We start from the raw sequence: 27,485 nt of genomic DNA, 5'->3' as shown, positions 1-27,485 counted from the left end.
TGCAAGTTAAGCCCCAGCACCACATTAGCTGACTTCTTTCAACTATATCCTTCCTACATGTGTATAGCAGCAATGAAAGCTCACGGTTCCTGCAAATACAATTAAGACAAATATGTTAAGTTCTTTTTCGTGTTTTTACACAATAAAGTAGGAGCAACGTCCCCAGTGTTGAAAGATTAGAAGGGAAAGATAATATTGTAATATAATATATAAATTTTACTAAGCTTAGAATTAGGGGGGAATGGTGATGCCTAATGATTCATGCTAGAAGAAAATCCATAAAAGGACCAGACTGAAAAGAATCACATTTCTATAAAGAGTTCATTGAGCCAAGAGTTATTTTGCATTCCACATGTTTCCTCTGTCCATCAATAGAAACATACTTTTACTGCCTTGATTTTATGTAAACTACAATGGTATAAACCTGTGTTGTGGTAAAACACGTGTATTATCAGCATGTTATGAGAAAACTTGTGCCAGCGAAGACTTAAAATGACGGTGAATAGCGGTATTCACTTTTGTACATAACTAAAGAGCAGCACGATTACTCTAATATCTGAGCAGAAATCTCTGCTGTGGCCTTATATCATGTGCTCGCCTGAGGGAGGAGATAGCACACAGGGAAAAGTTAAAACACCAGCTCTTTGACACTACCCCTCCTGTTAGGGGGTGGTGTGTATCTCTATAGGGGGATTAAATATGTCACTGCCTTTGCCCCTTATAAATCCCCCCGCCACTCTATAAACAGGTTGGGGGGGAAGTATCCACAGCAGTTGGGAGTTTGGAGCAGTCACTCTGTCCGTGACTTTTTTGGGTTGTTTTTTAAACGTTTAGTTTTTTTCTTTGTAGGTTTACATTTTTGTTACATTTTTTGTATTGTTCTAATCTTTAAAGTAACATTCAAATTTTTTTGTATAGTTTTGGAGGGGTCATCCATAAAAAGTTGGGGTATCTCCCACCAACTCTGTAAAATTTCCCTTACCCCAATTTCTCTGTCCCTGCTCCTTACACACAACCCGCAATCATGTGGGAATTCCGCTCCTTCTCCTTTTGGAGAGCGGTTTTTGCTGAGTTCTTTGCTACCATGTTCTATGTTTTCTTTGGCTTAGGTGCATCTCTAAAATGGGCCGCTGGACCAGCTAATGTTTTGCTTATAGCATTAGCATTTGGTCTCGTTCTGGCCACTATGGTCCAATCTGTTGGCCATGTTAGCGGTGCTCATATTAACCCAGCTGTCACCTTTGCCTTTCTCATCGGCTCACAGATGTCCCTCTTCCGTGCCATTTTTTACATTGCAGCACAACTGCTGGGAGCGGTGGCGGGAGCTGCCGTCCTGTATGGTGTCACTCCTGCGGCAATCCGTGGCAACATGGCTCTGAACACGGTAAATACTTTTCTAATGGGTCTAACAAAGGGTGAAGAATTTTTGAAGTGTGTTTATTTGTGACAGTGTGTTTAATGCAAGGCATTTTCTGTTTGTAACATTAGAGAGAATTAATTACAGGAGTTAAACTTTGCACAATGTAGGCAATTGTCAGCATTCCAGTGAGAAACTTTAAAGCTTGCTTCCTTGCAAAACCTGAACATTTTAGGTGTGCCTGAGGCAGTTAACCTGAATATTCCCTTAGAACCACCGCGAGAATAACCTAGTTAGCCCTCAACAGTACTGGAATCCCAAATGATCTCCATTAAAGTCAGTGGGGTGTCAGAAATCACCAATGCATTTACAAAAAAAAATCCAACATAGCTACCATTGCTGCTTTTTTTAAATATAAACCGTGAACCTGGTGTGAAGATGAACTAACCTGCAAAGCAGCTAGACATTTGGGAGAATAAATTCATTAGTGACTAACAGTTCTTCAATTTAGAGACCCTGCAAAACAAAATGTCCAGCCTCTGCATGTGTTGATAATAATTCCACCCTACAATTCTTGAATAGAATTACAAAATATGAGCATGTGATATGCTCAAACTTTATATACTCTTTATATATGCACTAAGGGAAAAGTTTATAGCCATGTGTAAGCCCCTGTAATGATGAACATGCACACATAGAACTCATGCTTATATTTACTAGTATAGGCATGACTGTAGACTCTAATTCTTCTTACTTATTGCTGTACAACAGCTCTTAGTTCCAAAATATATTATGAAGTCTGAACATCAAAAGTCATTTGGCAGTATTTATAATCCACCCTGGTATGTATATTATGGATAGCATTTCTTTTCATATGTCCTTCTCAAAGAGGTTCTTAATGTACAGTATATATCTGGTTGGGTTTACCTGCTTCATTTCTGTGGAGACGCGACTTTGGGTCCAATTATCAGAATATTTGTGTATGACTGAATCTAGATTATTTATATTAAGAAAAAATATTTACATGCAAACTATTTCATTAAGGCAGTAGATGGTGTTTGATAGTAGGATGGCATTTATTCCTATACTGACTACCTAAATAGACCTTGTAATAAAGGTAATCTGTCAGCTCCATACCAGACACAGAGCTGCAAATCTCAGCAGATAGGTGCTAGATAGACGTTAAAGGGACGTTATTGTTTGTAGTTTAAGAGTTAAACTGCTGGTCATGGGCTACAGTAGCATGCCTTCTCCCTCCCAAACCATACACTACTGCTCAGCCGGGGAGTGACAGGTGCTGCTGGGTGCTTCACCTGGCTATATGTAACAAGGGTCTCAGGACTGAGATCTTAACCAATTTAACATTTGACATGTTTGTGTGACATATCAAAAGTTTAATTAAATTACAGTTATGCAACAGGTAGACATATTTGATACAAGGAGCATTTAACATAGCATAGCATAACATAGTAACATAGCTAAAACCCTACTGTGCTGATCCAGAGGAAGGCAAAAACTCCCCATGAGGCTGATGCCAATTGCCCCTTCACAGAGGGAAAATTCCTTCCTGACCCCAACATGGCGATCAGAATAAATCCCTGGATCAACATTCCATCCCCATAAATCTAGTATCCATAACCTGTAATATTACTACTCTCCAGAAAATTATTGAGTCAGACATCACAACATCATGTGGCAGAGAGTTGCATAGTCTCACTGCCCTTACAGTAAAGAATCTCTGTCTGTGATGATGGTGAAACCTTTTTTCCTCTAGACGTAGAGGATAAGTAGTAGTTATCTAGTTGCTTTTAATGTTTTGAAATGACACATTTCTCCAGATTACATTTATATTTGTATAGCACCTGTATAGCTCCCACCAAAAACAAATGGCCAAAAAGGATGAAATAATGCCTAAAGAATCAGATCAAAAAGTTTTAGTCTAAAATGTCATATTTTCTGCTTTTTGTCCTATTGAACTCAATAGTAAAACAGCTGTTAATGCACAAACATTAATTTTAAGGAAAAAATTCTTACAGGAATCAAATTAATTGACATGCTCTCTTGACTGATTATAGGTAGAAAAAAAGTCATTTTTAAAATCGGTTTTACATTTCCAGACACTAAAAAACGTCAGTTTCTCATGCCAAAATGGCTGAAAAACTGCCAATCTTAACCTGTTTTTTTATGAAAGCTGGTCAAAAATTTAACTGTGTATGAACATGGCCTAAAACAGTTTTTGTTGCCTACAGAAACCAATCAGCTTTTATTTTTCCAGAGCAGTCTGAGAAATAAAAACTGAACTCTGTTTTCTTCCTATGAGCAACAAAAAACTGTTTTATTTACAGACAGTTTTGAGTTAAATGAGGCTCTAATGTATTATACATGTCTTAAAATCCATGGTTTACTTCATATTAATGGTACAACTGATCATGATCCTATACTCTTACTTCTGGCAAACCTACTAAATGTTTATTAGCACAAAGTAAGGACAATGCAATTTGCTTCCTGTTGTCATTGAGACACTTAGTTTGCTTAGGAACTATAGTAACAAAAATATAAAAATTTTTATTGATAACTATTGTAAAGTTGCTTAATTTTTCATGTTTGATCCGGTACAATACAATAACAATGGTTGAAAGAATGATGAGGAAGAAATTATAAACGGGGATAAGGAAAAAGCAAATATATTAAACAAATTCTTCTCCACTGTATTCACCAAAGAAAATGAAATGCCAGGTGAAATACAGCGAGATAAGGTAAACTCACCAGTACAGGTCACCTGTCTAACCCAGGAAGAAGTAAAGTCCCGCCTACAAAAAATCTAAATGGACAAATCACCAGGTCCAGATGGCATTCACCCCCGTGTTCTAAAGGAATTAAGTAATGTAATAGACAGACCCCTATTTTTAATATTCAGGGACTCTATAGTAACAGGGACTGTTCCCCAGGACTGGCGCATGGCAAATGTGGTGCCAATATTTAAAAAGGGGTGAAAAGGTGACCCAGGGAATTATAGGCCTGTTAGTTTAGCCTCCGTTGTATGTAAATTGTTTGAGGGTTTTCTAAGAGATGCTATTTTGGAATATCTTGATAAAAATAAATGTATGACTACATATCAGCATGGCTTTATGAGGGATCGGTCCTGTCAAACTAACCTGATCAGCTTTTATGAGGAGGTGAGCTCCAGACTGGACCAGGGGGAATCGCTGGATGTCGTATATCTGGATTTTTCCAAAGCATTTCATATGGTGCCACATAAAAGGTTGGTGCATAAAATGAGAAGGATTGGGCTGGGGGAAAATATGTGTAAGTGGGTACAGTGCACTATTACAAATGGATCTGGATAGGTTGGAGGTTTGGGCTGAGAAGTGGCAGATGAGGTTCAACACTGATAAATGTAAGGTAATGCACATGGGGAGGAAAAATCCGGGCTGGGATTATGTATTAAATGGGAGAACACTTGGGACGACTGACGTGGAAAAGGACTTGGGAGTCTTAGTTAACAGTAAATTTAGCTGTAGTGACCAGTGTCGGCAGCTGCTGCCAAGGCAAATAAAATCATGGGGTGCATCAATAGGGGCATAGATGCCCACGACAAGGAAATAATTCTACCGCTGTACAAATCACTATTCAGATCAAACATAGAATACTGTGTACAGTACTGGGCACCAGTGTACAAGAAAGATATAGTGGAGCTGGAGAGGGTTCAAAGACGGGCAACCAGAGTAATACGGGGAATGGGAGGACTACAGTACTCAGAAAGATTATCAGAATTAGGGTTATTTAGTTTAGAAAAAAGAAGGCTTAGGGGTGACCTAATAATTACCGTATATACTCGAGTATAAGCCGAGTTTTCCAGCACGATTTTTCGTGCTGAAAACGCCCCCCTCGGTTTATACTCGAGTGAACTCTCCGCCTGTCAATCCCTTCTCAGTGGTCTTCAACCTGCGGACTTCCAGGTGTTGCAAAACTACAACTCCCAGCATGCCTCTGGAGGTCCGCAGGTTGAAGACCACTGCGGCCTTCGTCATCATCCAGCCCCCCCCCCCCCCTTTGGTTTTGTACTCACCTCCCCTCGGCGGGAAGTTAGGGTGAGCTGGTCCAGGCCATCTATGCTGCAGGGATCATTCGGTGGGGATGGTTAGTCGTTGCGGGCTGTCCATTTTCACCGGGGGGCCCTCTTCTCTGCTCCAGGCTCGGCCCCGGACTACTGACGTTGCCTTGACGACGACGCACAGGTACGTTGCGCATGAGCGTCCCTGTGCATCATCGTCAAGGCAACGTCACTAGTCCGGGGCAGGCCCGAAGCGCGGAGAAGAGGGCCCCCGTTGAAAATGGACAGCCCGCAATGACTAACCATCCCCACCGGACGGTCCCTGCAGCATAGATGGCCCGGACCAGCTCACCCTAACTTCCCGCCGAGGGGAGGTGAGTACAAAGCAAAAGGGGGGGGGGGGGAGGCTTGATGATGACTAAGGCCGCAGTGGTCTTCAACCTGCGGACCTCCAGAGGTTCCAAAACTACAACTCCCAGCATGCCCGGACAGCCAATGGCTGCTGGGAGTTGTAGTTTTGAAACATCTGGAGGTCCGCAGGTTGAAGACCACTGATGAAGGGATTGACAGGCGGTGATGATGAAAGGGGGGGGATGATGACGGGGGTCTGGATGATTACATGGGGGGATGATGTATTTCCCACCCTAGGCTTATAGTCAAGTCAATAACTTTTCCTGGGTTTTTGGGGTGAAATAAGGGGCCTCGGCTTATATTGGGGTTGGCTTATACTCGAGTATATACGGTATGTATAAATATATCAGGGGACTTTACAGAGATCTCCCCCATGATCTATTTATACCCAGGACTGTATCTATAACAAGGGGGCATCCTCTACGTCTAGAGGAAAGAAGGTTTCTACACCAGCACAGATGGGGGTTCTTTACGGTAAGAGGAGTGAGACTGGAATTCTCTCCCAAAGGAGGTGGTCAGGGTTAACTCTGTAAAATAATTTAAAAGGGGTCTGGATGCATTTTTGGAGAATAACAACAATACAGGTTATGGATTCTAGATCTATAGGGACAGAAGGTTGATCCAGGAATTTATTCTGATGCCATATTTGGAGTCGGGAAGGAATTTTTACCTTTTTAGTATGAGGTTCTTTTTTTTTACCTTCCTCTAGATCAACTCAGTAGGGACTCATTAAGGTTATAGGTTGAACTTTGATGGACTCTGGTCTTTTTCAGCCAGGTCAATAGGTGCAAGTCCCTGGGACAATTACCTATTAAGAAAGTAGAGGCCCTGTGATCTCCCTGTTAGCCAATTCACGTTGGCTGCTTGCCCTCAGCAGAGTTTCGATGGTAAGCTATTGGTCTTTTTGCTGGGTTGACGTTCCTTGAGGGATACACCACATGCAAAAGGATTTAGGTAAACTAGAAGAATAGTCAGAGCTCTGGCAACTAACATTTAATGTGGATAAGTGCAAGATAATGCACCTGGGGTGTAAAAACCCAAGGGCCGAATATAGAATATTTGACACAGTCCTGACCTCATTATCTGAGGAAAGGGATTTAGGAGTAATTATTTCAGAAGACTTAAAGGTAGGAAGACAATGTAATAGAGCAGCAGGAAATTCTAGCAAAAGGCTTGGATGTATAGGGAGAGGTAGGGGTAGACTGACAACTCTTGGGGCCCCCAGGCAATAAAGAATCATGGGGCCCCTGTGCGATGCCCACCCAATGTGAGCCACACCTATATTGATGCCCAGTCCACGAACAATTCCATTAAGCTATATTCACGCAGCAGAATTGTCAAGTGGAATTCTGCAGAAATATTCAGCTCGGAAATTTGGCTGCAGCAGAATCCCATTGATTTCAATCTGATTCTGCTGCACCGTTGAAGTGTCGGCAGAAACAATGAACATGCTCATTGTTTCTGCAATTCTGCTCAGAAATGCATTGCCGTCTATGGAAGCGGTGCATTTCCAAGTGGTCTTAGCGCCGGCAGAGTATGCACATTTGCAGAATGAATGCCTGTTTTCTCTGTGCGGACATTCTGCAAATTTTCCACCGTGTGAACATAGTCTTAGTAGTCCACCATTACATGAAGTGTTTTGCTGGGAGTTTAAACCCAATAAAACAATATTAGTAATGCATGTAAAAATGTGTGTTGTGTTTTTGATCAATGATAATGATTGGCATTGTTCAAGAATACATTTTCAAAAATGCACACATTTTTTTCTACAGTCATAACCGACACATTTCTGGCCATATAGGGGCCTGGGAAAGCTGTGTGTGACAGTCAGACCCTGTCATAATTACAGGCCTGACTGTCTCACACAGCTTTCCCAGGCTCCTGAATGGCCAGAAATGTATCACTACTAAGCAGATCATGTGCCATATAGGATCCTAGGAAAACTGTGTGTGACAGTCAGGCCCTGTAATTATTGCAGGGCTATTAGTCCTTACAGGGTCTGGCTGTCACACACAGCTTTCCCATGCTTGTGAATGGCCATAAATGTGTCAGTATTAAGCAAATCATGCGCCACTTAGGGCCTGGGAAAGCTGTGTGTGACATCAGACCCTGTAAGGACTAATAGCCCTGTAATAATTACAGGGTCTGACTGTCACACACAGCTTTGTCAGGCTCTTGAATGACCAAAAATGTGTCAGTACTAAGAAGACCCTGTAATCATTACAGGGCCATGAGTCATTTCATGGTCTGACTCTCTCACACAACTTTCTCAGGCTCCTGAATGGCTCATGATCTACTTAGTACGGACACATTTTTTTTGCCATTCAGGAGCCAGGGAAAGTTGTGGCCTGGTCTGTGGGTTCATGGTCTGTAGCCTGGTCTGGCCTTCCATGCTCTGTTTACATCCTGGTGGTCGGCAGTTGGGTCGGGAGTAAGGTGCTGTGGACAGGGAGGGTGCAGGGAGGAAGAGGGTGGACAGCGATGGTGTGTATGTGTGTGGGAGTTCCCCCCTGTTCAGCTACCTCAGAAGGCTTCCTGCAGTGCTGAGCTCTGTATCCTTCACACCGATCAGCAGTTCTGCTGGGTCATGTGATGTTATGTTGTAACATGACTCTTGCAGTGCAGGGAAAGCTGCTGATCGGCAGAGGAGTCCCCCACAGAGCTCTAACCTCCGATTCTGGGACACACGGTCCCAGAATCGGAGGAAAGACCTCTGAAATAAAATAAAAAAATACAACTATGTAATTTTTTTTTCTTTTCATGGCAACTTGTCTGCCCCTGGGAGGAGGTATTTGCAATAGAGAGAGAAGTGCCCATGTTGCTGTACAGAGCACTGGTGAGACCTCACTTGGAGTATTGTGCGCAGTACTAGAGACTGTATCTCCTGAAGGATATAGATACTCTAGAGAGAGTTCAGAAAAGATACTAAACTAGTACATGGGTTGCAGGATAAAACTTGCCCAGATAGGTTAAAAGGACCTTAACATGTATAGCTTGAATGAATAATGAGACAGGGGATATGATAGAGACTTTAAATACATAAAGGGAATCAACACTGGAAAGGAGGAGAGAAGATTTATAAGAAGAAAAACTACCACAAGAGGACATAGTTTTAAATTAGAGGAGCAAAGGTTTATGCAGTAATATCAGGAAGTGTTACTTTACTGAGAGAGTAGTGGATGCATGGAATAGCCTTCCTGCAGAAGTGGTCGCTGCTAATACAGGGAAGGGGTTTAACCCCTTAACGACGCAGGACGTATATTTACGTCCTGCGCCGGCTCCCGCGGTATGAAGCGGGATCGCGCCGCGATCCCGCATCATATCGCATCGGTCCCGGCGCTCATCAATGGCCGGGACCCGCGGCTAATACCACACATCGCCGATCGCGGCGATGTGCGGTATTAACCCTTTAGAAGCGGCGGTCAAAGCTGACTGCCGCTTCTAAAGTGAAAGTGAAAGTGACCCGGCTGCTCAGTCGGGCTGTTCGGGACCGCCGCGGTGAAATCGCGGCGTCCCGAACAGCTGACAGGACACCGGGAGGGCCCTTACCTGCCTCCTCGGTGTCCGATCGGCGAATGACTGCTCCGTGCCTGAGATCCAGGCAGGAGCAGTCAAGCGCCGATAACACTGAACACAGCCGTGTTAATACACGCCAGTGATCAGCATAGGAGATCAGTGTGTGCAGTGTTATAGGTCCCTATGGGACCTATAACACTGCAAAAAAAATGTAAAAAAAAAAGTGTTAATAAAGGTCATTTAACCCCTTCCCTAATAAAAGTTTGAATCACCCCCCTTTTCCCATAAAAAAAAATAAAAAAGTGTAAAAAAAACAAAACATATGTGGTATCGCCGCATGCGTAAATGTCCGAACTATAAAAATATATCATTTATTAAACCGCACGGTCAATGGCGTACGCGCAAAAAAATTCCAAAGTACAAAAAAGCTTATTTTGGTCACTTTTTATACCATTAAAAAATGAATAAAAAGTGATCAAAAAGTCAGATCAAAACAAATAATCCGATAAAAACTTCAGATCACGGCGCAAAAAATGAGTCCTCATACCGCCCTGTACGTGGAAAAATAAAAAAGTTATAGGGGTCAGAAGATGACATTTTTAAACGTATAAATTTTCCTGCATGTAGTTATGATTTTTTCCAGAAGTACGACAAAATCAAACCTATATAAGTAGGGTATCATTTTAACCGTATGGACCTACAGAATAATGATAAGGTGTCATTTTTACCGAAATATGCACTGCGTAGAAACAGAAGCCCGATTTTGTCGCACAATGATTTTTTTTTCCGTTTCGCCGTGAATTTTTGGGTAAAATGACTAATGTCACTGCAAAGTAGAATTGGCGACGCAAAAAATAAGCCATAATATGGATTTTTTGGTGGAAAATTTAAAGGGTTATGATTTTTAAAAGGTAAGGAGGAAAAAACGAAAGTGCAAAAACGGAAAAACCCTGAGTCCTTAAGGGGTTAAGCATGCATGGGATAAGCATAAGGCTATCCTCCAAATAAGATAGGGACAATGACTATTCATAGTATGTAATATTAGGCAGACTAAACGGGCCGAATGGTTCTTATCTTCTGACACATTCTATGTTTCTATAATTAGTCTTAAAGGGGTACTCTGGTGGGAAAAAACATTTCAAATCAACTGGCTCCAGTACGATTTGAAAATTACTTAAATCTTAATCCTTCCAGTACTTATCAGCTGCTGTATACTGCAGAGGAAGTTAAGTTGTTCTCTTCTGTCTGACCACAGGGCTCTCTGCTGACACCTCTGTCTGTATCAGGACTACCAGAGTAGGAGAAAATCCCCATAGCAAACCTATCCTGCTCTGGATAGTTCATGACATGGACAAAGAACTACTCAACTTCCTTTGGAGCATACAGCAGCTGATAAGTACTGGAAGGGTTAAGATTTTGTCATATAAGTAATTTACAAATCTGTTCAACTTTCTGCAGCCAGTTGATTAAAAAAAATGGTTTTCCATCGGAGTACCCCTTTAAAGGGTATGGTATTCCTATCTGAAGAAGTTATCCCCTATCCACATTGGACCCCACGCATCCTGGAAATGGGAAAAGAATTGTCTCTAGAATAAATTGTGTGCACCAATCAGCTTGTATATCCCTACCCTGTGTATAGGGGATAACTTTTTCAAATTGGAATACCCCTTTAACCGATATTAATAATCAGTGGTTGAATTATAAGGGGTACATAGCATGTGGTCATGCCCAGCAGAATAAAACGATGACTATTCTCATGCAGTCATTCTCTGAATGAATCAGGAAAATGTAAGTTACCATAAACTATTCACATAATAGGAAGAATTTTTTCAGCTGTTACATCAGGCATTGCAGCAGAACAAATACCCTTGAGAACAATACTTTAGGCTGTATTGACCCAAGACAGATTAAAGGGGTACTCCGGTGGAATTTTTTTTTTTTTTAAATCAACTGGTGCAAGAAAGCAAAATAGATTTGTAAATTACTTCTATTTAAAAAAAAATCTTAATCCTTCCAGTACTTATCAGCTGCTGTATGCTCCACAGAAAGTTCTTAGCTTTTTGAATTTCTTTGCAGTCTGACCACAGTGCTCTCTGCTGACACCTCCCCATAGCAAACCTCTCCTGTTCTAGACAGTTCCTGACAAGGACAGAGATGTCAGCAGACTAAAAAGAAATTAAAAAAAGAAACAAACTTCCTCTGTAATACACAACAGCCAATAAGTAGTGAAAGGATTAAGATTTTTTTTCATAGAAGTAATTTACAAATCTGTTTAACTTTCTGGCACCAGATTTAACCACCACTGGAAGTTGCCCTTTAACTGCAAAGATTTCAGAATTTCAGCAACTGTCCCATTCATCTGAATTCTAATTGGATTTTCAGTTCAGATTGTGCAAAAAGTGAAAGCGTACCCTTAGAAAAAATATTGAAATCATTTACAGTGGACATTCACTTTGCCCCTTATAAATACATTTCAATACCATTGATTTCAGCTGGAGTGCTGTAAACAAGGCAGTTAAGAGTTGGTATAATGTTGTAAACCTTTCATCCTAATTACAAGTAGGGACCACCCTGAATATTATTCTTCAGTGTCTCTTTATGGCAAAAGAAAAAGATGATTTGGACAACTGGGTGCTTTACCCTTACTAATCGGTCTTTCTACCCTTACTATAGGTCTTTATTAAAAATATTATTTAGTGTGTATTTTACAGCTTCCTGTAGTACTTTGCTATCAGTGACGCCCATCAGTGAAGCTAGTGCAAAGATTTTGTCTTCAACCTTACTCTCTCACAGATATCACTGATAAACTGCAGAGGCTGTGAAACAGAAACTAAACTAAATTTGTATACAGACCCACAGGGCGTTATCTGTTTTAACCACAATAAGTACGAAACAAAAACAAAAAAATGAATTTAACCTTAAGGACACTAAGGGGTACTCCGCCCTTAGACATCTTATCCCCTTTCCATAAGATCACTTGGACCCCCCGATCTCCCTGCAGCACCAGGTGTTCGATTAGTATGCTGGCTGAGGCAACGGAGACTTGTGACATCACGGCCACGCCCTCGTGACTTCACGTCCACGGCTCCTCAATGCAACTCTATGGGAGGGGTGTGACTACGTGCCGCAGCAGAGATCGCGGGGGTCCCAGCGGCGGGACCCCGGGATCATACATCTTATCCCCTATCCTTTGGATAGGGGATAAGATGTCTAGGGGTGAAGTACCCCTTTAAGGACCAGGCCAATTTTATTTTTGCGTTTTTGTTTTTTCCTCCTCACCTTCTAAAATCCATAACTCTTTTATGTTTCCATTCACAGACCCATATGAGGGCTTGTTTTTTGCATGATAAATTGTAATTTGTAACATCACTCATTTTACCCTAAAATGTATAGTAAACCCACAAAATTGTTTTCTTGCTGTATACGTTAATGGTAAAAATGACATGTTTTCTTTATTTTGTGGGTCAATATGATTGAAATGATACCTATGGTTACATGCTTTTTATTATTGTACTGCTTTTAACCCCTTAAGGACAATGGACGTACTCCTACGCCCCCGTTTCCGAGTCCTTAAGGACTGAGGACGTAGGAGTACGTCCTGTCCATTCCCGGCCCCCCGCCGATAGTCAGAGGGGAGCCGGTGCCGGATGCCTGCTGAAATCGCTCAGCAGGCATTGCGGCATATCGCCCAGGGGGGTCATGATGACCCCCCATGTCGGCGATGGCCGCAGATCGCTGGACAATTCAGCCCAGCGATCTGCAGCGGATTCCGGGTCAATCGGGTCTCCAGTGACCCGGTATTACTGGCTGATCGGGGCCGTCTCTGACGTCCCCGAACAGCCATAGCCAGCAGGGGTGAGGTGGCACTGGTGCCACCTCACGATCGCCCTGATTCGTCGGCCGGTAAACCAATCAGGGTACCTGCTGCGGGTGTCACTCCTGCAACCCGCTCCGCCCCTCTTCCAGAGGACGTGAGTGGGAAGAAGACCCCGGGAGCTGGGGACCCCCATCCCAGACGTCGGCGGTGAGGGACTGACCTGCAGCGGAGCCAACTCAAGAGAAATTGGGTTTCAAGTACAAGTAAAATTTTTCTCCTGTTTACCCCTTGCAAAAATTCAAAAAAGAACATGCGAGTGTAAAAAATGAAGATTTTGAATTTTCTCCTTCACTTTGCTGCTATTCCTGTGAAACACCTAAAGGGTTAAAACACTTACTGAATGTCATTTTGAATACTTTGGGGGTGCAGTTTTTATAATGGGGTCATTTGTGGGGTATTTCTAAGATGAAGACCCTTCAAATCCACTTCAAAACTGAACTGGTCACTGAAAAATAGTGAGTTTGAAAATTTTGTGAAAAATGTCAAAATTGCTGCGGAACTTTGCATCATAAAATTGACGTGTTTTTACTTTTGGAAGACACCAGAGGGCTTCAAACATAAAGTAGACATATTGTATATGTGAACCAAAAAAAAAATTTATTTTGAATATCCATTTTCCTTACAAGCAGAGAGCTTCAAAGTTAGAAAAATGCAAAATTTTCATTTTTTTCATCAAATTTGGGGATTTTTCACACAAAAAAGGATGCAAGTTACCATAAAATTTTACCACTAACATAAAGTAGAATATGTCACAAAAAAACAATCTCGGAATCAGAATGATAAGTAAAAGCATTCCAGAGTTATTAATGTTTAAAATGACAGTGGTCAGATTTGCAAAAAACGCTCTGGTCCTTAAGGTGTAAAATGGCCTGGTCCTTAACCCCTTAAGGACGCAGGACGTAAATGTACGTCCTGGTGAGGTGGTACTTAACGCACCAGGACGTACATTTACGTCCTAAGCATAACCGCGGGCATCGGAGCGATGCCCGTGTCATGCGCGGCTGATCCCAGCTGCTGATCGCAGCCAGGGACCCGCCGGCAATGGCCGACGCCCGCGATCTCGCGGGCGTCCGCCATTAACCCCTCAGGTGCCGGGATCAATAAAGTTCGCGATTTAAATGAACGATCGGATCGCCCGCAGCGCTGCTGCGGGGATCCGATCATTCATAACGCCGCACGGAGGTCCCCTCTCCTTCCTCCTGCTCTGGTCTGTGATCGAGCAGACCAGAGCAGGAGATGACCGATAATACTGATCTGTTCTATGTCCTATACATAGAACAGATCAGTATTAGCAATCATGGTATTGCTATGAATAGTCCCCTATGGGGACTATTCAAGTGTAAAAAAAAAATGTTAAAAAAATGTAAAAGTAAAAGTTAAAAAAAAGTGAAAAATCCCCTCCCCCAATAAAAAAGTAAAACGTCCGTTTTTTCCTATTTTACCCCCAAAAAGCGTAAAAAACATTTTTTATAGACATATTTGGTATCGCCGCGTGCGTAAATGTCCGAACTATTAAAATAAAATGTTAATGATCCCGTACGGTGAACGGCGTGAACGAAAAAAAATTTTAAAAGTCCAAAATTCCTACTTTTTTAATACATTTTATTTAAAAAAAATTATAAAAAATGTATTAAAAGTTTTTTATATGCAAATGTGGTATCAAAAAAAAGTACAGATCATGGCGCAAAAAATGAGCCCCCATACCGCCACTTATACGGAAAAATAAAAAAGTTAGAGGTCATCAAAATAAAGGGATTATAAACGTACTAATTTGGTTAAAAAGTTTGTGATTTTTTTTAAGCGCAACAATAATATAAAAGTAAATAATAATGGGTATCATTTTAATTGTATTGACCCTCAGAATAAAGAACACATGTCATTTTTACCATAAATTGTACGGCGTGAAAACAAAACCTTCCAAAATTAGCAAAATTGCGTTTTTCGTTTTAATTTCCCCACAAAAATAGTGTTTTTTGGTTGCGCCATACATTTTATGATATAATGAGTGATGTCATTACAAAGGACAACTGGTCGCGCAAAAAACAAGCCCTCATACTAGTCTGTGGATGAAAATATAAAAGAGTTATGATTTTTAGAAGGCGAGGAGGAAAAAATGAAAACGTAAAAATTAAATTGTCTGAGTCCTTAAGGCCAAAATGGGCTGAGTCCTTAAGGGGTTAAGGGGTTAAAAAAACTCAAACTTTATTATTATTTTTTATTTTTTTTACCAAATCGTTTTAAATTTTAACGTTTTAAATTGCCCTAATTTGACCACCTCTAACATTCTCATTTTTCCGTATACGGGGATGTGTGAGGGCTCATTCTTTGCGCCATGCTCTGTAGATTTTTTTTGGACCACATTTGCGCATATGTGACTTTTTGATTGCTTTTTAATAATTTTTTTGTGACCAAAAAGCAGAAATTTTGGACTTTTTTTTTTTCGTTTACGCCGTTTGGGATCTTCGTCATGTTGGCTGATCAGATCCCCACAGCAGTGCTGCGGACAATCCGATCAGCCATTGCCATAGATGCCATGATCTGTATTGATCCCGGCATCTGAGGGGTTATTGGCGGACATCAGTGCGATCTCGGATGTCCTCCATTACCAGTAGGTCGGCGGCTACTGATAGCTGCCGGGACCTGTTGAGCATAAAGCGAACGCAACTCCTGTGCTCGCTTCAGAGCCGTGCCGTAAATATACGGTGCTGTGCACGAAGTTACTCGCTGCAACGCCGTACGGTGCATCTCCTTAAGGGGTTAAAAGAAAGGTACCCATAGCCTTTAATATCTGTTTATGTGCTAGTTGTAAAAAATAAGCAGCTCCTGTTTTGCATTTTTCTATAAATATATATAATTATATACCAGTCTTAAATTTACCGGAAAAAAGTATACACAACTGGTAGGTGAAATTTTGTTAGTACATATTACTGCCAAATGACTTCTCTTTGATACTTTTTTTTTTTTTTAAACAAAACCTGTAATTTAATATATGTTCTTCAACTGCATTAATGTCTACTAGTGAGTAAAACCAAAAACTTTGAAACCAAATTGTAACAAAATTAACACATTGTTATTATGAATTGTTTAATATAAATAAATACAGCAGTACTTATTATCCTATGGTATAAACTTCCACTTAACATGGAAAGTGCAGGATTGAGCTAAATTAGCTATTTCCTTTCTTGACCAAATATATAATGTTTGTACATGATATCATGGGCCTTTGGATATATTTACATAACACGATATTCACAATTGTGCCAAAAATGTAAACATTTTTGTAAAAATACAATGGTGTGGTTGTGCCATAAATACAATCACAAAAAAAGAGAGAAAAGACACTATAATGAAGAAAAAATAAAAAATAAAATAAAAATAAAAAACTGTGTACACACTTTCCATGACTAAGGTTAGGTTTCCACCAATTTAAATATTTTTTTTTTCTTTTTTTTTTACAAAAAAAACGCCAGAAAAACTGCCACTGATTTTCTCTGTGTTTCAGCATTTTTACTTGTGTTTTTGCCTTTGAGTGGAAATTGCATTTTTGGCCCCTTTGTTTTTTTTTTGTTTGTTGGGTACAAAAAAAAAAAAAAAAGTAAAGTAGGGATGGAAAAAAAATGTATAGAACGAAAATTTATGTGTGCGGGCAGGGACCTAAAAATGTAGCTGACAAAAAAAATGTAAAAATAATATACGGTATTTTTCGTTTTGATTTTTTTTTAATTAGTAATGTATTTTAATAATGTGTTTAATAAAGTGTGTGTCTATGTTTTTAACTTTTTCTCTTTTTTTCTCAATTTTTTAGGTAGTACTACTACTCCCAGCATGGAACAGACTGTTCCATGATGGGAGTTGTAGTACCTGTACTAAGAGACAGATCGCCCCGGGTGTCACTCCTGACACCCGATGCAATCCTCCTTTTTATTGCAGAGATGCGGAGCAGCTTTCACATGCGCTCCCATCTCTGCTCTGAACTCCGGCCGGCCAGTGATGTGAATAGAATTCACATCACTGATGCATATTTTCCACCCAGAGTGATGATTGGCCGGATGGTGGCAGCCATCAGCGGGAAATATGGCCCGGAGTATAGTGCAGAGATGCATAGGGCAAGAGAAAGCCGCTCTGCATTTCAGGGATGAAGGACGATTGCAGCGGGTGTCAGGAGTGACACCCACTGTGATCTGTCCTTAACTGCAGGTACTACTGCTCCCAACATGGAGCACATTCTGCTCCATGCTGGGAGCTGCAGTACCTTCAATAATAGACAGATAGGAGCGGGTGTCAGCTGAAAAAAAGTTAAAAAACCCCCCCCACACACACACACGTTATTAAACACATTATTAAAATACATTAATAAAATTTTAACAAAATTATTTATTTTTACACTTAAATGGGCCCTTTCTACATTTTTATTATTGTCGGCTACATTTTTAGTTCCCTGCCCGCCCACATAAATTGAACCTTGATTACAAATGAATAACATTTTTGTTATAAAAAAATATAAATTTCATTAAATACAAATTTTTCCATCCCTACTGTATTTTTTATTTTAATGGTAGCCTACGAAATTTTACTAAAAAAGGTATCTTCATCCCTTTTTTGGATCGTTAAAGTCCAAAAAATAATAAAAGCCGCCTGCAGAAACGCCAAAGTTAAAACCCACATGGGGTTTTTCTTGGCGTTTTTTTTTTTTTAACTTCCATAGACTTTTATGGGAGGAAAACACTAAGATTTTCCCCCAAAAAACATCAAAGTCTCAACAAGAGGAGTTTTTGAAAAACTACCAAGGAGCCAATAATAACTGAAAAATGCCAAAAGAATAAAAAAAAAAAAAAAAAAAAAAGCCAAACTGAAAAACGCCAAGTGAATATGGCATTTTGCAGTTCCCTATTGACTTGCAGCTAACATCTGGCCACAGCATTTAAAAAAATAAATAAATAAATAAAAACGTGGCAGAATGGGTGTTTTTATTGGCGTTTTTGCAAAAAAAATAAAAATAAAAAAGCAATTGGAAACCTAGCCTAAGAGAAATGCTTCTCAATGTCCTGGACGCTAGCTGCTGAAAAGTTGGGGTGGTGGGATCTTCCCCTGAGCTCCCTGAAATGAGAACCTTTCCTGCACCACCTCTCAGCAATAACTGATATCTCTAGTATCCAGTCAGAAAACTGCTAGAGCAGTCAAAACACACAGTTTTCTTGTTCATGCACAGTACAAGACTAAGGGGGAGCATATATACCTACAGTCATGGCCGTAAATGTTGGCACCCCTGACATTTTTCAAGAAAAATAATTATTTCTCACAGAAAAGGATTGCAGTAACACATGCCTTGCTATACACATGTTTATTCCCTTTGTGTGTATTGGAACTAAACCAAAAAAGGGAGAGAAAAAATGCTAATTGGACATAATGTCACATCAAACTCCAAAAATGGGCTGGACAAAATTATTGGCACCCTTTCAAAATTGTGGATAAATAAAATTGTTTCAAGCATGTGATGTTCCTTTAAACTCACCTGGGGCAAGTAACAGGTGTGGGCAATATAAAAATCCCACCTTAAAGCAGATAAAATGGAGGTTACAAGTCCATCTCCAGAGATCTAGATTTGCCTTTGTCCACAGTGCGCAACATTATCAAGAAGTTTGTAACCCATTGCACTATAGCTAATCTCCCTGGGCATGGACAGAAGAGAAAAATTGATGAAAGGTGTCAACACAGGATAGTCAAGATGGTGGATAAGCAGCCCCAAACAAGTTCCAAAGATATTCAAGTTGTCTTGCAGGCTCAGGAAGCATCAGTGTCAGCGCAAACTATCTGTCGACAATTAAATGAAATGCTATGGTAGGAGACCCAGAAGGACCCCACTGCTGACACAGAGACATAAAAAAGCAAGACTACATTTTACCAAAATGAACTTGAGTATGCCAAAATCCTTCTGGGAAAACATCTTGTGGACAGATGAGACCAAGATAGAGATTGTTGGTAAAGCACATCATTCTACTGTTTACTGAAAACAGAAGGAGGCCTACAAAGAAAAGAACACAGTACCTACATTGAAATATGTTGGAGGTTCAATGATGTTTTGGGGTTGTTTTGCTGCCTCTGGCACTAGGTGTCTTGAATGTGTGCAAGGCATCATGAAATCTGAGGATTACCAACGGATTTTGGGTCACTCTGTACAGCCCAGTGTCAGAAAGCTGGGTTTGTGTCCGAGATGTTGGGTCTTTCAGCAGGACAATGACCCCAAAGATACGTCAAAAAGAACCCAGAAATGGATGGCAACAAAGTGCAGGAGAGTTCTGAAATGGCCAGCAATGAGTCCAGATCCAAATCCCATTGAGCATTTTTGGAGAGATCTTAAAGGGGTATTCCAGGCAAAAACTTTTTTTATATATATCAACTGGCTCCGGAAAGTTAAACAGATTTGTAAATTACTTCTATTAAAAAATCTTAATCCTTCCAATAGTTATTAGCTTCTGAAGTTTTCTGTCTAACTGCTCAATGATGATGTCACGTCCCGGGAGCTGTGCATGATGGGAGAATATCCCTTGCATGATGGGAAAATATCCCCATAGGAGCTGGACAGCTCCCGGGACGTGAGTCATCAGAAAGCAGTTAGACAGAAAACAGCAACTCAACTTCAGAAGCTAATAACTATTGGAAGGATTAAGATTTTTCAATAGAAGTAATTTACAAATCTGTTTAACTTTCTGGAGCCAGTTGATATATAAAAAAAAGTTTTTGCCTGGAATACCCCTTTAAAACTGCTGTTGGGAAAAGGCACCCTTCCAATAAGAGAGACCTGGAGCAGTTTGCAAAGGAAGAGTGGCCCAAAATTCCAGCTGAGAGGTGTAATAAGCTTATTGGTGGTTATAGGAAGCGACTGATTTCAGTTATTTTTTCCAAAGGGTGTGCAACCAAATATTAAGTTAAGGGTGACAATAATTTTGTCCAGCCCATTTTTGGAGTTTGGTGTGACATTATGTCCAATTTATTTATTTTTTCTCCCTTTTTTGGTTTAGGTCCAATACACACAAAGGGAATAAACATGTGTATAGCAAAACGTGTTACTGCAATCCTTTTCTGTGAGAAATACTTCATTTTCTTGAAAAATTTCAGGGGTGCCAACATTTACGGCCATGACTGTATGTTCTCAGTTAGTGCATTTTTTAGGGCTGTCAGCAGTTTTGTTAGCACGACTATTTCTGTGAAACCTGATATAATTTGCAAATGGAGTTTCTGATGCAGAAGTGAACAAAAGCATTAATGTATTTAGGTTCTCTTTGCTATAGCTGATTTATACTCAGATTAAAATATGTATATTATGTTCATATTGCTTTCTATACAGCTTCATCCTGGTGTGAGCCTTGGTCAGGCAACAACAGTAGAGATTTTCCTCACCCTGCAGTTTGTGCTTTGTATTTTTGCCACCTATGATGAGAGGAGGAATGGACGCCTGGGCTCTGTATCTTTGGCTATTGGATTCTCACTCACCTTGGGGCACTTGTTTGGGGTAAGCAGTTATACTTAAATATGCATTGTCAGATATAAAAACTTTTTATATATTGTACATTTTGGCAAAACAATAGTTTTTGTAATATACTTCTTAATTTTTTTCTTCACATTTTATTAAAGAGAACTCTCCACATTTTATTAAAAAGAACACTCCACTAGGGGTCCATATACCTCCTGGGACACTGATGAGTCTCACAGCAGCATCAGCTTGTCCAAGGGTCATGGACAAGGCTGCAGGAGGAACACAGCCTGCAGCAACACTGCTCAAACACATTTTTACCAAGCATGTACCTCGAGTTGTTGCAACACTACAACTCCAAGCATGACTGGACAGCCAAAGGATATCTGGGCATGCTGGGAGTTGTAGTTTTGCAAAAGCTGTAGGCACAAGCTGAAGGCAACACTGCTGTACAAAAGAGTTATCTAAACACTGTACCTTCAACTATTCCAAAACTACATGTCCCAACATTACATAACCGCATAAGGATGATAAACATGACTGATATAGGAACATATAGAAAATATATACCTAAAAAACTACTGTACTTTTAGCACTAAACCTTTGAACTAATTTAGGAAGATCTGAGTTATATACTCACCATATTGTCTTTGGTGGAGTACAGGCAATCTCCAATAATCCTTCCTTCTCTCTGTGTAACATGTACAGCAGAAAACCAGAGAGAGTTACAAAGCAGAGTGCAGTGATTGACTGACTGCCAGGCTCGTTCCCTTAGCAGTGAGTATGCAGAGTGAGGGAGAAAGATGAGTCATGCAAAGTGCAGGCAAGAGAGGCACACGTCCCCTCCACAAGAGAGGATTGACAAGACAGTAAGCAGGTTTAGATGCGCACTCTCATTAAAACTAATTTTTGCTATTGTACTCCTTATGGTAAATAAAAAATCTTTCTAATGTACTTAGAAAAAAAAAATGAAGTTTTCTATATTTTGTGTTTAAAAAAGCTGATGGGGTCAGAGAACTACGAGGATTATAAAATTTAACAAGAACATGAGAGATACTCTATATGGGTGATAGAAACATAAAAATGATATGTACATGATCAGGATTAAGTACTGAGTAATATATAACAGTTTTGTACACTTTAACTTTATCTCTAGCACTGGAGCTGTTATATACATTTAAATAAAAATAAGTTACGTACTTTATTGTTTCAGTCACATATGCGTATATACGAATGAAAATTACCATAGATTATAGCTTATTTTTCATTTACATGACCACACATAACCAGTGACATACAAAGAAGAAAGGTGGCCCCACAGAAAAGGCCGAAATGCATCTTCTCTTACTATATATTTTTTTTCCTCCCAGGGCAGAAAGGTCTGGTGTTTATTCACCCTTGCTTTCCATGACCTTTAGGTCAATAGCCCTATTACTTTATTTGCTGACAGTGCAGGTGTTGGTGTATTTCCCAAAGGGATGATGCGTGTTGTAATGCAGGTTAGTTAGAAGTTGTAGTCTTGTAGGGAAGCAGATGGTAATGATGTCACATGACAGCGTGGTGTAACTAACCAGAGTCCCCCTGTAAGACCAACAATTCTTTCCCTGTAGTGTGGAGATTAAGAAAGATAACTCCAGATACCTGGAAAACGTGGAAACAACTTGTAAACTTTACTGAATTTTCTGTGTAATTCCAATACAGTCTATTTGCATAAAATTGAATGTTACAGTCTTTAAAGCAGAAAAATGAACAATTGGTCACTGTCACTTTAAAAGGCTGTGGATTGTCTCTAATGTGCTTTTTGCATGTTTTTTTTTACAAGATAAATCACTAATGTAGATGCAGTTGCAGACAGAATACAGTCCAATTAGCATGTACTCTTCAGCACAATGCCTTCACAGCATGAACTGGAGAACATCTTTTGGGCGAAATTCTCCAAACACAGTACAGTCCCCGTGATCACTGCACATGTGGCCCGGATCTGAACCAGATTTAAAAAGAAAAAAAAAACTTGCAACTAGAACAGGACAGTAAATTCATGTAGCAGGCCAGGATTTGTCCTAAAGTTAATTAACTTTGCACAATTAACTTTATGCAATGTGGGCAGGACCTGTTGTGCTTGGTCCCCCCTCTATTGCCCAAAGCTGGCTATTAGCAATAAAGGCTAATACAAAAGGTATGTTCAGAATCAGACCATGGATCCGGGTGAATGGGCTGTTAGTTACCCGTTAAAGAATGATTGTCAGACTACAAGTTCATATGATTCATGTGGCTGCTGTAGAGTATCTCTCTTTAAACATCAACTGGGACATATTGGCTGCCCCCATGATCATATACAGAAGATAAAATGTAAAAAAGCTATAATAAAAAAAATGTTTGATTAGAAGAAAAGAATATACTGTATATCAGTATTAGGTTTATTTTGAAAAATAAAAAAAAAAAGTTATCCATTTTGCAATAGTCTGTAATAAACCACAAAATCTGTCATACCAATGTTGGTCTGGAACCTAAAAAAAAGTGGGCTATGAAATAATTGCATTATTATAATTTTTCCAAATGACCTTATTAACATTGCAATTAAGTGACAACACAGAAACAAACTGAGTTAATTAGATGTTGCAATTTATTAAAGGCAAATTTTTTTCTGAACTCTGTGTCTCTACAGCTTTACTATACTGGAGCCGGTATGAATCCTGCAAGATCATTTGCCCCAGCTGTACTCACTAGAAACTTTACCAACCACTGGGTAAGGCCACAATGTGAATATGTTTGTTTTATTGTATTTAAGAGTATAACATACTTTGGTGTAATCAGGGCAGTTATTCTGGAACCAATAATGCACTTCCCTGTAACCCTTTAACACAAAACAAGTACATGTAAGTCATCTGTGGTTTATAGTTCCTGCAGGATGTCATACATGCACATCATGGTGATCACCCAGGCAAAGAAGCTGTGTCTGTGTGATTGCCGCAGATGCTTGGAGGTAACTGACAGCTGAACTTTTGTTATGGCCATTTATGATTTCATGGTCATTTTGCAATGAATACATCTAAGTGGTCAGGCAGAGGAGGGGGAGGTCTTTTTGTCATTTAAAAGTGCCCTACAAATGCAATTACAGGGTGCTGCTGGCTTGCCGGCAAGCAGAGGTATCTGTACACCATTTGGGCTGTGCTACTGACCAAAGTATTATTTCAGCACACGGAAGATGGAATTGTTATTTCCTTGTTGCGCTGACTAAATAACCAACTAAATAAAATATTGAAAAGGAAAAAGTACATAAAAAGGAAAATTTTCCATAAAAATATATTTTGTCTTGTAATAGCTTTATCCCCTCAAATACATATGTGGTATTCCTGTAACCATAAACCAAATTTTAGCAACTATGTAAAAAAAAAAAATCCCCAATGTTTTATCCCAAAAATAATAAAACCTAGAATATGCCAAAACTTTCACATTGGTTGGGGCCAGACCTCTGGTGTCAATTAGAATGACCACTGATCATTAGAATGAAGGAGATACAGTCTTGGTGTAGCACCGTGTCCTCTCCTGGATTTTTCAAGTGATTGTAACCAAATTGTAAATTGGTAATTGTATATTTTTTAAAAGAAGTAAAACAAATCAAACCTATATAAGTTGGGTATCATTTTAATGTACGGACCTACAGAATACATAAAAGGTGTCATTTTTTTTTTATGGAAAGTGCACTGTGTGGAATTGAAAGCCTCTAAATGTTACAAAATAACATTTTCTCTTTTCAATTTTGCCCCACAAATATTTTTGGGTTTCACCATTGATTTTGTGGTGAAATGATTGATGTCATTACAAAGTAAAATTGGGGGCGCGAAGAACAAGCCCTCATTTGGGTCTGTAGATAGAAAATTTAAAGCGTTATGATTTTTAGAAGGGGAGGAGAAAAAAACGAAAGGGAAAAAATGAAAAATTGTTAAATGAAATTGTTAAATGAAAATTGTTAAATGAAAAAGGGGTTAATATGCAAAAAAAATAAATAAATTAATAAATAAAAATGTATTTGGATGAAAACGAGAGCCAGGTGAAAAATGTACACAGCAATCTTGTTCTGATGCTGAAATTTGTTGTTATAGATTCTTGAATAATCACTGGGCAATATAGGTTTTTTTTTCTCCATAACAAATAATAAATATTGCAGGCATTTTAACCCCTTCCCGACCCATGACATACATGTATGTCATGGGTCGGCACCCATTCTATAACGCGGGTCAGGCCCGGCATCTAGCAACGGCCGGGACCTGTGGCTAATAGCGCACAGCACTGATTGCGGTGCCGCGCTACTGACCCTTTAGACGCGGCGTTCAAAGTTGATCGCCGCGTCTAAAGTGAAAGTTAATAAATGCTGGTTAGCTCAGGGGGCTGTTCGGGATCGCTGCAGCATTCCGAACAGCTGTAGGACACGGGGAGGGTCCCCCTACCTGCCTCCTGGTGTCCGATCGCCGAATGACTGCTCAGTGCCTGAGATCCAGGCATGAGCTGTCAAGCGGCAGAATCATTAAGCAATGTTGTCCTATGGGATAACAATACTCAATGTAAAAGATCAGTGTGTGCAGTGTTATAGGTCTATATGGGAGCTATAAGATTGCAGAAAAAAAAAGTGAATAAAAAAAAGTTAAGATCATTTAACCCCTCCCCTAATAATAGTAAGAATCACCCCCCCCCTTTTCCCATTTAAAAAAAAAAACTGTGTAAATAAAAATTAAAAATAACATGTGGTATCGCCGCATGCGGAAATGTCTGAATTATAAAAATATATCATTAATTAAACCGCACGGTCAATGGCGTATGCACAAAAAAATTCCAAAGTCCAAAATAGCGTATTTTTGGTCACTTTGTATATCATGTAAAATGAATAAAAAGCGATCAAAAAGTCTGATCAATACAAAAATGATACTGCTAAAAACTTCAGATCACAGCGCAAAAAATGAGCCCTCATAGCGCTCCGTATGCGAAAAAATAAAAAAGTTGTAGGGGTCATAAAATGACAATTTTAAACGTATACATTTTCCTTCATGTAGTTATGATTTTTTCCAGAAGTACGACAAAATCAAACCTATATAAGTAGGGTATCATTTTAATCGTATGGACCTACAGAATAAAGATAAGGTGTCATTTCTACAGAAAAATGTACTGCGTAGAAACTAAAGCCCCCAAAATTGACAAAATGGCATTTCTTCTTCAATTTCGTCGCACAATGATTTTTTTCATTTTGCCGTAGATTTTTGGGTAAAATGACTGATGTCATTACAAAGTAGAATTGGTGGCGCCAAAAATAAGTCATCATATGGATTTTTAGGTGCAAAATTTTAAGAGTAATTTTTTTTAAAGGTGAGGAGGAAAAAACGAAAATGCAACAACGGAAAAACCCCGGGTCTTGAAGGGGTTAAATCAGTATTTAGTCTTGCTTTAAAAGGGGTGCTCTGGTGGAAAACTATTTTTTTCAAATCAACTGGTGCCAGAAAGTTAAACAAACTAGTAAATTACTATTAAAAAATATTAATCCTTCCAGTACTTATCAGCTGCTGTATACTACGGAGGAAGTGGTTCTTTTCTGTCTGTCTGACCACCGTGCTCTCTGCTGACACCTCTGTCCATCTCAGGAGAGGCTTGCTATTGGGATTTGCTCCTACTCTGAACAGTTTCTGACACAGACAGAGGTGTCAGCAGAGAGCATTGTGGTCAGACAGAAAAGAACAACTCAGCTTCCTCGGAAGCATACAGCAGCTCAAAAGTACTGAAAGGATTAAGATTTTTTAATAGAAGTAATTTACAAATCTGGAAAATAGGAAAAATATCCAGACCTCAAGGAAGGTATGATAAATGTAATAAATTGAACTATAATCAATAGACCAAGGATTGTGCTTCAATTACAGTGGTCCCTCAACATACGATGGTAATTTGTTCCAAACGAGCCATTGTTTGTCGAATCCATCGTATGTTGAGGGATTCGTGCAATGTAAAGTATAGGAAGCTGTACTCACCTGTCCCCGCCGCACCCAATGGTGACCCCGCCGCTCCCAATGGTGACCCCGGGCCTCCGCTGGGCTCTCCTGGTCTTCTCCGGTCCTCTGCTGTCTTCCGCAAGGCCTTACTGGGCCTGCGTAGCGACTTCATTGCGCCGCTGCGTACGCCATTCCTATTGGATGACGTGTGCAGCAGCATATTGACGTCATCGGAGAGGGCCAAGAAGACACCGGAAGACCAGCGTTGGACCCGGAGGGCACCCCGGAGAATCGTGGAGGGGTAAGTAATACTTACCGCACCACACGGGGAACATTAAGCTGCTATCCGGCAGCAGCTTAAGCATTTTGCGCTGTCGAATAGCACTTAATGCGATGGCCCCGACATAAAAAAGCATCGTATGTCGATGCGGACATCGACATGCGATGGCCTCTGAGAGGCCATCGTGTGTCGATTTGATCATATGTCGGGGCCATCGTAGGTCGGGGGGTCACTGTATAATAAAATTTATTTTTATTAATTAATAAATAAATAAAAATACCACCTCACAATGGGCCCCTTGTGAGGGAAGTATACATCTACCAACTAAAAAAAATATAAAAACTATCACTGGCATAGAAGGCTATTTTTTCTATTATAGAATGCACTGAAGGAATAAAAAAAACACTTAATTAGTATCCTTAAACCCAGTCTTTTCTTACTGTAGAGATGGTAGGAAGAGAGGATGCAATGATGTATGCAATATTGTAACAAGTTTCTTTTAGCAAACAGGAGTGTAACAGTGTTCAATATGTTATGTTATGTTAAT

General features: G+C 39.9%; 1 protein-coding gene across 1 annotated transcript in view; it reads left to right on the top strand.

Moving 5' to 3' along the window:
* Positions 1 to 684: 684 nt before the first annotated feature.
* MIP (major intrinsic protein of lens fiber) overlaps positions 685 to 27,485 on the top strand; it is a 29,773-nt gene continuing 2,972 nt past the window's right edge. Inside the window, exons 1-3 of the mRNA XM_056562390.1 lie at positions 685 to 1,384; positions 20,561 to 20,725; positions 23,352 to 23,432. Coding sequence (XP_056418365.1) covers positions 1,025 to 1,384; positions 20,561 to 20,725; positions 23,352 to 23,432 — 606 coding nt within the window. The 5' untranslated portion in view covers positions 685 to 1,024. The remainder of the gene's footprint in view (positions 1,385 to 20,560; positions 20,726 to 23,351; positions 23,433 to 27,485) is intronic.

Source organism: Hyla sarda, chromosome 2 (genome assembly GCF_029499605.1).
Source record: "Hyla sarda isolate aHylSar1 chromosome 2, aHylSar1.hap1, whole genome shotgun sequence".
Taxonomy (NCBI): Eukaryota; Metazoa; Chordata; class Amphibia; order Anura; family Hylidae; genus Hyla; species Hyla sarda.
Note: the sequence above shows the minus strand (reverse complement) of the source record. Positions and strands in the feature narration are given on the sequence as shown.